Source organism: Notechis scutatus, chromosome 6, assembly GCF_049901735.1.
Source record: "Notechis scutatus isolate UNSWTSFEM ecotype Mainland chromosome 6, rNotScu1.2, whole genome shotgun sequence".
NCBI classification, from domain to species: domain Eukaryota; kingdom Metazoa; phylum Chordata; class Lepidosauria; order Squamata; family Elapidae; genus Notechis; species Notechis scutatus.
The window spans coordinates 83,451,221-83,461,044 of record NC_142014.1 but is presented as its reverse complement, the minus strand read 5'-3'; the positions used below and the strand labels follow the sequence as shown (position 1 = coordinate 83,461,044).

Here is a 9,824-nt window from a genome sequence, read left to right as displayed (position 1 = left end):
ACCGACCAATGGCCGTCCCGCCCCCGGGCTCCGGCCCCGAGCCCGCCTCCCTCGCCCGCCTCCCTCGCGCTCCCATTGGTCCGGGCCGGCGCCGGGGGCCGGAAGGCAAGCTGCGGTTCGGGCCCGGTGGATGAGGGGCGGGGCAAATAGGAGGAGGGGACCAATCGGAGGGCGTGACGTAGCTGGGCGCGGCGCCAATCCCGGAGCGGCAGACCCCGGCCAAGCTGAAAGTCGCGACACATGTAGAGGCTGTTGTGTGAACGCGCCGCAACTCAAACCCGCAACTGGGAGTAAGTTCCTTGGGAAAGGCGGCCTGGCCGGCCCCGCGCCCTCACTCGGGCGAAGAGAATGCGGAACAGCAGTTGTGCGTCCCCGGAGGGCGGCTCTGTTCGCCTTTCTCTTCCGGTTGGGCCCCCTGCGTGGGAGCCTTTTGCGGGGGGCGTGGAGCCAGCTGAGACCTGCTCGTGTCTGGGGCAGCCGGGGGGTTGGAGAAGCAGAGCCCCCCCCCGAAGAAAGATCCGGGCCGGTCCCCCTGCTGTACCGGGCTCAGAGCCCGCTTGGGTCCCCCGCGAGTCTGCTCGGCCCCGACAAGGGCGGACAGGCGCTGGCCAGAAGCTGCGCGGTGGGGGTGGGGGCGTGTGGGGATGGGCTGAGCTCCTTGGAGGGGAATTTCCCCCGAAGATCCTCCACTTCAAGAGAAGAGAATATTTGTAGCTGAGGGTTGAGCTGCAGGGTCCCTGGTGCTCTGAGCTGGGTGGTTTCCTGGCAGGCGCTTCATGGCCCTGCTAGGTAACATTATCAGGGCTAGAGAGGGGTTGGTCTCTGTTTATACCCCAATCAAGAACTCAAACACGCAATCAGACAACAGGCTAATGGAGGAACCAACAGGAAGGAAACGCTCCTGCCAACCCCAAAAGGATGAGCCACTAGTATGTAAACAGAGAGGAAGCCCCCCTCCCTCCTGGCACTGGAGCTGTTCCCTAGTTGGGTCATGAAACGCCTGCAAGGGAACCACTCAGCTCAGAGAGCACCAGGAACCCCCCCGTTGGCTTCCCCTGATCTCTGGGTGTCTTGTAGATGCCGGCCAATGTGGAGATCAAGGCCCGGGTGCAGGATCTGGCCCTGCTGATTAGCCGGGTGGAGCAGCTGAGCGGATCCCCCGGCTCTCTCGTCCTTCAGACAGACACCTTCTTTCGTGTCCCCCACGGACGGCTGAAGGTTCGCGACTTCAGAGTGAGTAACCCAGCCAAGTGGGGTTGGGGAGGGGCTCGGTTTCCTTCCCCCGTTTGCCCCTCTCCGGCTCTCCATCCAGGGTGGACCCAGTAAGTGGCAGTTCCTCTATCGGGACCTTCTTTCTCCATACAGCTTAGGGCAGGAGTCCCCAAACTTGGCAGCTTGAAGGCTTGTGCAGTTCCACTCCCAGAATTCCTGAGCTAACATGACTGGAGGAGGAGGAGGAATGCTGGGAGTTGAAGTCCACAAGTCTCAAAGCTGCCAAGTTTGAGGACCTCTGGCTTAGTGGGATAGATCCCCCCCGCCTCCCCTCCTCTGAGGATAACTTCATCCTTAACTTTTCCAGGCAGGCAAAACAACCCCCCAAATACAAACTAATCTCCCCCTGTTTTCCAGGCCCATTTTATTTCTCCTTTTTCTGCTGCTGCTGCTGCTGCTGCCGCTCAGGGATGTTCCTCCTGGGGGATTGGAGTGACAGGCTTGTCACAAAAATCAGCTTGATTCCAGGCGCCAATCCCAGTGCTTTTATTTGGTTTTAGTGACCCAATTGGGGGGAGTTTCCTCCGTTTGAGAAGTGGCGGCATCCGCAGGGATTGTTCGCGGCAATTCCGTTCTTTGGGCCAGTTTCCCTCTTTCCTTTACGGGAAGTCCTCAGACTTACAACAGTTTGATTAGTGACCACTCAAAGTTACAACGGCACTGGGACAAAAATGGTTGATGGCTGTGACCACATCAGCCGATCAAAATTCAGACGCTTGGCCATTGACTCCCATTTATGACGGCTGCAGTGTCCCAGGGTGACGTGATGCACTTTTAGGACCTTCTGACAAGCAAAGTCAATGGGGAGGCCAGATTCACTTAACTGCAGTGATTCACTTAACAACTGTGGCAAGGAAGGTTATAACGCGGGGCAAAATTCACCTAATATCTTGGTTAGTAACAGAAATTTTGGGCTCAGTTTTGGTTATAAGTCGAGGACCAGCTGTGTTCTCTTTTCTTTCCTGCTGGTTCTTGCAAGGTTGGGAGGCTCTCCTCTTCTTCCTCCTCTTCCTCCTCTTCCTCTTCTTCCCAGCCTCCTTACTCAGACTTGGTTGACCTGGGTTCAAAAAAAAGCCCCTCCTCTCCCTTCGAATTACCTTCTCCTGCTCAGCCTCTTTCCCTTTTCTGTTCCCCCAGGGATCTCGAGACTCCAGTTCTTGCTCAGTGTCCCCCGCTCTCCCCCAGGCCTCTTAGGAAATAACGGCCAGGTTTTGGGGGAAGAGGCGCCCCACAGCATCCGGAGGGGCTCCTGTCACTCACGGGATCCATTAGTCCAAGCCGGCCTCCTTCCAGTGGGCTGTGTCCCCCCCGCCAGGGAGGGCAGAGGTCCAAGGCCTCGTGGGCAGAGAGGCAGCTTGCCAGGCCATCGTTCTGAGCACCAGCTCCCTCTTCGGCCCTCTTGATGGTCAGGGTCATCGATAAGATGTGCCTAGGGTAAGCCGGGGTCCCTAGGGCCCTCCCCTTCTCTGCCAGAGGTGGACGGGAGGGGCAGGCCAGCCCAACCTCCCTTGGAGCTCTGGGATACCAGTTCTGAAAGAAACAGATTTTTTTTTGGGGGGGCACTCAGGTCAAAGGTTTTTTTCCAGCCGGCAGCCCTGGATGCCAGGATCTGCTGGCTGATCTTCAAAGGCCCCCAGAAGGCTCCAGGATGGGGATATTTTGCCTGAGCTGCACAGAAATGGCTCCACGGGTTTTGTGGGGGCTCAGAAGGTGGGAGACTGGCTGAAGGTGCCAAAGCTTTTCCAAAGCTGAGAAACACCCCCACCCCCCCCAGGCCAGTTGGGGCCACCTGCAAGGGACTCCCAGACCCATCAGGTGCTCCTTGCTTTGCTAAAGACGCCATTTCCTGGAATTTGGGAACTGACTTGGCGTTGGAGAAGCCTCTGGAGAGCCCCTCTCGAGATCAAACCAGTCGATCCTTTGGAAGGACGGAGTCTGAAGCTGAAGCTCCAAGACTTTGGCCACCCCATGAGAAGAGAGACTCCTTGGAAGAGACCCCGATGCTGCGGAAGATGGAGGGCCAAAAGTGCAGGGGACGGCAGAAGGAGGAGACGGCTAGACGGGGACATCGAGGCAATGAACGGAATTTGGGCAAACTCTGGAGTGGGGGGAGGGGGGGCGCTGGCGTGCTGAGGTCCATGGGATCACAAACAGTCAGACCCAACTGAATGATAACCACAGCTCCAGCTCCCGAATCAGAAAACCCTCACTTTTATGTGAAACTTGTCCATTATATCGACAACTCTCGAAAATAATGAAAACAAAAAGACACAACTTTCGGGAAGTTACTCATCAAATGGCTTCAGCTTTGTTTCGTTTATTATTAGAGTTTATTGTGAGTTAAAATGCAAATAGAAGCAAAAATTAAGAAAATTAAAAAGAAAGGAGTGTAAGAGAAAATAAAGAAGAAAAAAGAAAGTAATTTCTAATTCTTTTCAGTGCAGTGGAATACAAATTTAGAATTTAGAATTCTTTTATTGGCCAAATGTCGGCTGGGATTCTACAGGTTCGCACCTATTCGCTAGAACCGGTTGTTAACATTCTAAGCAGTTGGGAGAACCAGTTTGAATAAATTACTGGCCTAATCCTGTAAGGAAGGCAGGAAGGAAACATTCTGGTGTTGCTTACAGAAACTGCCTCTCTGTTACCCCTTATTACATTCTTGGCAGGACTAGACTTCCTGTCTCAGGAACTTCTCTGGAGTTTTTCCCCCCTCCTTTGCTGGTACTTTGCTTGTGTGGAGTGACCTTTCAAAGTCACCATGGCACTGAAAAAAGTGACTTATGACCCTTTTTCACACTTACGACTGTTACAGCATCCCCAGTCATGAGAAGCCACTCCCACCAACTAAGCCACGCCCACAGAACCGGTTGTTAAAAAATTTGAATCCCACCCCTGCCAAGTATGATTGGACACACAAGGAGTTTATTTTGGTGCAAATGCTGTCAGTGTACATAAAAGAAAATAAGTTACAACCTCAACCTTTTGCTTTACATTTCTCAATATTTCAGATTATTTCTATAACAAAGTTATTCTAAACATCAAAACCTAAAATTAGAGCTTCACTTTTTTTTTTTTTTTGCTTTCAAGTACAAACAGCCAGAAGGGGTTCTCAGTTGGAAATCGAGCTAGACCAATTATTCTCTTTAATTAGAAGAGGCCATTTTTCCCTCTCCACCAACTCTAATCGCCCTGAGCATCTGGGAATTGATGTGTCTCTCCCTCTTTGTGCAGATAAAACATCCACGGTCACCCAGATCTCCTTTCAAGCTGTTTGTCCTCCCAACGTAAGAGGAACAAATTCTGGCTTCATTTTTATGTATCTTTCAAGAAAGGTCTTCTGAATTAGGGTAAAATCCGATCCCGGCACTTCTTGGCTTCATCACAAGTCAGCCCAAGAGGCCCACGAGATTCCCACAATAAACAAGTTATCCCAGCAGGTTCCTTTCAGTGGGCGGGCGCTTCCCCCTTTGGCCTGCTGGGAGCCTCACGCTCAGCATTAAGCAGCCAAGCAGCTCGAGAAGCCCCCAGGGGACCCCCAGCAGCTGCCACTCTGGAGTTGTGTGTGTGTGTGTGCGTGTGTGATGGACCGAAGCTCTGCCTTCAAGGGGGCTGGGCAGCCAGGCTGCATTTAGGGTCCTACAGTCATGTGACCATGTTTTACAATGGACACTCGCTTAATGACGGTTCACTTGTGATAATGACCACTGCAAAGAAGTCATAAAATTAGATCGATCATGTGACTGGCCCGTTTTATGACATATGACCTTAACAGGCGGGCTCCACGGCGCCTGTGTGTCCATAAGGCCGGCTTCCCCGCCATTCAGCTCCTATCATTCCCAGCAAGCGCAGCTTTAGGATGTTCTGGCTGGGATTTTGTGAGTATATTTGACGACTGTAATCTTTTCATGTTCTAAGCTGCCCAGAGTTGCTCTGGAATGATGGGCGTCAAATAAGATTAATAATAAATGTAGATAAAGGACAATAAAGGTTATCTTGATCTTAAAATAAAACAGTGATTCAAGGACAGGTCCGACAGAAGCCTTCTGCAATCCGCTGCCCTCCAGCTGCTCCTCAAGACCAAGAGGCGGCAGGAGGCTCCTGCTCAGCCTCGAATTACAGCCGGGCAGGGTTGTATTTCAGAAAAAAAAAAGGTTAATTTTCTTATTTTGCTCTGTAGGTTTGGTCTGATCCTGAGCCTGTTACCAGGTGGACTGTTGACCCCAGTTTTCTTTGCAGGACGGCCATGGGCAGCTGGTGTTTTATGACCGGCCGAACTCAACAGGCCCTAAGCTCTCTCGTTTCACCATCTCTCCCACCGATGACCCCGGAGGACTCGTGGTAATGTCTCCCTCGTGGACCGGAGGGGCTGCTGGCTGTGGGAATGGCCCCGAGGGGCTGGGCTGAAGGCCTTGGGCGGCCCTGAGCGGTCACTCTGGAGGGGGGAGGGGCGGGACCCGTCTCTGCTTCCAGCATCCATGTGAATGTTTGAGGCTGTCAGACCGGCCCCAACCGAGTCCCCGAGGAAAGAAAGACCCTTGACTCCCTTAGACTGAAGCAAAAGGTCCTTTTACTAAAGGAAGTTGGTTGCAGTCAAGTCAGGCTAGAATCCAAGGTTTTCCTGTGCGAAAAGATACAAAAGAGGTTCCCTTCCTTCCTTCCCCCTGAGACCATTTCGCCAATCGGAGGCTGTCCGGGATGTTTTGAGAACCCTGAGAAGTTTGGGGGGCAAGTCACATTTTTTTCCTCAGGCCTTGGTGCCCCTGGCACAACCTGGTTCCGGGGGTCTCCAGTCCCCCCCGTTTCCCTTCATGTCCACGCACAGCTGTTGCCCGTTCGTCCCCTCCCCTGCCCAGCCTTTGAGGGCAGGATGCTGGACCTGGCAGGCCTGGGAGGGGCCGCTCTTCCAGGCCAGGCAATACCCACAGTCGACACCAAGATACCTTGTGCCAAGTTGGTTCCACGTGCGACGAGGCAGCCCGCAGCCCTCTCAAGCTTGGAAGGGCCCAATCGCCAGGCCAGGCCGGGTCAGAAGGTCATCCTGGGCGAGGCTCCGTACCAGTTCCCTCCTGGAGGTGATGGCCCAAGGGAGCTGGGTCAGCCTGGGCAGGTCCTACTTGTCTGGCCTGGCCCCTTTCCTCCAGGGCCATCCATGGGCTTCCGGGATGTGCCTCAGATGTCCCTCTGCTGCTCTTGGGCCCCAGGGCTGGCTCTTCCTCATCTCCCGCTGTCCACGGAGAGTCTCCGTCATCCAGGTCAAGGTTGTCCCAAAGGGGCTTTTCCAAAAGGCAACTGGACTTTCTTGCTTTTTTTTTTCCTTGAAAAGGTTTTACTTCTCATCCAAGAAGCTTCTTCCGTTCTGGAGAAGTTCTGAAGAGCGGAAGAAGCTTCTGGGATGAGAAGTGAAACCTTTTCAAGGAAAAAAAAAGCAAGAAAGCCCAGTTGCCTTTTGGAAAAGCCCCTTCACCTTAGCAGCTCATCTGCTCCCCGGGATCCCTGGGGCTTCGTATCCAGGGAAGGAGAGTGAAGGGGCCTGGAGGGTCTCTTAAGGAGCGAGGGGCTGGGGCTGGGACACTGGTTGGTAAATGGGTGTAAAGCCATGCTGGTCTCTGCCTGCCCTGTTCCCTGCACAGGCAGCGCTGTCCCAGGCGCTTGGAGAGCAAGGAGTGGTGAAGAAGGAGCGCCATCTTTACATGGTGGGCCAGACCCGTGTCCACGTGGACCAGGTGGAAGGACTGGGTGGCTTTGTGGAGCTGGAGGTGAGGAGCTGCGCGGGGAGACAGAAAGTGCGGTGTATCCAGTGGGGCTTGGAAGAGTCGATCCACTTTATTGGGGTCCACTTTCCTTGGGGAGACCCCACTGGGAATCCTGCATCCAGATTGGGTTGCCACACTGTAGAAAAAGATGTTTGAGGCTCCAGAAAGAGTTCAGAGAAGAGGAAGAAAGAGGATTAGGGGACTGGAGGCTAAAACATATAAAGAACGGTTGCAGGAACTGGGCCTGGCTCGTCTAGGGAAGAGAAGGACCAGGGGAGACAGGATAGCAGCATTCCGGTATTTGGGGGGCTGCCCCAAAGAAGAGGAGGGGGCCAGGCTGCTCTCCAAAGCCCCTGAAGGCAGCAGGACAAGAAGCAACCTGGGTGGAAACTCCCCAAGGAGAGAGGCAACCTGGGACGGAGGAGGGATTTCCTGGCAGTCAGAACAATTAACCAGTGGAACTGCTTGCCTCCAGAAGCGGGTTTTGAAGAAGAGACTGGACAACCATTGGTCTGGAATGGGAGGGGGTTTCCTGCCTGGGCAGGGATTGGACTAGAAGTCCTCCAAGGTCCCCCTCCAACTGTTTATTCTGTCATTCTGTTCTGATCTCTGCATCTGCTCCGGGGAGCTGAAATCCAGACCTGGAGCAGCCTTGAGTGAGGAGAGGAACAAAGGCAGGTGATCTAGTAGCCGCAGGGAGATCAGTGCAGGGACCGGGGTGGGGTGGGGGATGTGGGGACCCCGATGTTCTCAGGGATTGTTGGGCGTCCAGGACAGGACGGTGAGGTCAAACGCTCAACAGGCAGGCAGGCTCTTCGGGTTCTCCCTGCCTGCTGGATATCCAGTCTTGGTTCAATTCCACTTCCAAACTGTTATGATCAAAGATCAGCCCCCAAAATGGTGCAATTCCACACAACATGCGTAAATAACACCCCAGCACACAGTTTGCGGACAGCAGGATCGAAATGGGGGAGGGCTCCAAGTAAGAGATGGGAGGTGGGAAGAAGTTGCACGTGAAGAGAAGGTGCCCTCACTAAGGGGGTTGATAGTTGTGATGAAGAGAGAAGCAGCTTCTCATTAGGCCGCCCCCCCCACCTTCCCTGGGACCCCCAGACTGGGGTTTGCACAGCCATCAGTCAAAAATGTCCTTGGGAGATCATTCAGTGAACAGGAAGTAGGTCTAGCTGGCCCCCAAGATCCCTCCCAGCCCCCCAACTCTGGAGCTGCCCTTGCCCTGCACCCCTCCCTGCCCTGCCCCCACAGCTGGCATGGAGGTTTCCCTGGATGGTTCCTCCTTCGTCCCCTGGGCAGGAGGGGGCAGGTAAACAGCTTCACCAGGTGGCCACGTGATCTCCCAGACAGGCAAACGGTGCCTGGAGGTGATAAACAGCTTCAGAGAAAAGGGCGAGTGAAGGAAGCAGGCGCTCGCTCGCTCGGTCTCTCTCTCTCTCTCCCCCCCCCCCAACAGGGCAGCTTGTTGCACATTGGAGTTGAGGGGTTTGCCGTGTTTGTGAACCTCGTATCCCATCGTCCTCTCCCTCCTTGCAGGTGGTGTTAGAGGAGCAACAGAGTCCCCAGGAAGGCGAGGCAGTGGCCTGGCAACTGATGAGCAAATTAGGCATAGAGGAGAAAGATCTCGTCGGTGGGGCTTACCTGGATCTTCTGCTGGCAGGTGGAGAGCCCCCCCTGTGATGGCTGGAGGACGTCTTGCGGGGGGGGGGTCACCTTGCTGCTTGGGGGAATAAGGTGCCTGGGATGCGGAGAGGAGCCGCATAAGGTGCCTGGGATGCGGAGGGGAGCAGGAGGTTTTGTTCCTGAAGGCTGCCCAAAATCATCTCAAATCAAAATGTGCCTTGGCCCAGAACAGGGATGTCCAACCTTTCTCAACTTTAAGACCTGTTTAAATATCCACTGTGATGCATCGGAACTTGGGGTGACTGTCATAACCCACCTCACAGGGTTGTTGTGGGGAAAATGAGAGGCAGGGTTTGTTAGGCCTGTTTGTTCCCTTTTGAGTTGACCAGATAGAATAAAAACGCACAACAGGTGAGGCAGCAGGGCCAGAGAGGCACCTGGTGAAACCCGTGGGGTGGGGGAATCAGTGGGGTGGACAAAGAGGAGGTGACACTTGGCTGAACAGCCGCTGACCCCCACAGGAGGAGGAGGAGGAGGAGGCGGATCTGGGGCTGGCTGCATGGAGGATGGATGGGAACAGGGAAGCGGAAGCAAGAGGCGCCTCCTTCATGCTTTCCAAGGTTCCACAATGTGTTGGATCATCATCTCATGACACCCTAGACCAGGGGTGTCCAACCTTGGCAACTTTAAGACTTGTGGACTTCAACTCCCAGAATTCCTCAGCCAGCTTTGCTGGCTGAGGAATTCTGGGAGTTGAAGTCCACAAGTCTTAAAGTTGCCAAGGTTGGACACCCCTGGTCTAGACAATTACAAGGAAAGGGGGGGAGGCTGTGGGTCTGCTTGATAAGTTGGTTTATCAAACCATTGCATGGATTTTCCAACTGCCAAAGTGGCTGGTGAACAAAATAAAAACGTTAAAAAACCATCGTTTGAAACAGTGAACTCTGTTGAGGTACCAATAAATACATCCATCTGCCAACGATCCCCCCGCCCCCACTCGCTGGATAGTTGGTCCTGGGGAGGGCCACCACCTGCCTCTCTTCATGGCATGGAGGGTTGTGGGCCTTTCTGCTTGGAGGAAGCTGCAGCTGCTTGGATGCTGACTGAGCTGTTCTCAAGACACGTGTGTGCTAACTGTGAATCTGTGACCCCCGCCTGGCA

The 9,824-nt window shown here is 54.1% G+C and overlaps 1 protein-coding gene across 3 annotated transcripts; it reads left to right on the top strand.

Annotated features, from left to right (window-relative positions):
* Positions 1 to 53: 53 nt before the first annotated feature.
* LOC148130303 (uncharacterized) lies at positions 54 to 9,343 on the top strand. Of its 3 annotated transcripts, none has more exons than XM_087969037.1 (5): positions 54 to 290; positions 1,078 to 1,233; positions 5,512 to 5,613; positions 6,906 to 7,031; positions 8,577 to 9,343. In XM_087969037.1, exons 2-5 carry the CDS (start codon positions 1,078 to 1,080, stop codon positions 8,718 to 8,720), a joined length of 528 nt encoding a protein of 175 aa, XP_087825163.1. In that variant the 5' UTR covers positions 54 to 290; the 3' UTR covers positions 8,721 to 9,343. The 3 variants fall into 3 exon arrangements, with proteins under 3 accessions (XP_087825163.1, XP_087825162.1, XP_087825161.1); XM_087969035.1 differs by lacking the exon at positions 54 to 290 and adding an exon at positions 346 to 364; XM_087969036.1 differs by lacking the exon at positions 6,906 to 7,031 and having other exon boundaries at positions 54 to 364.
* The last annotated feature ends 481 nt before the right edge of the window (positions 9,344 to 9,824 follow it).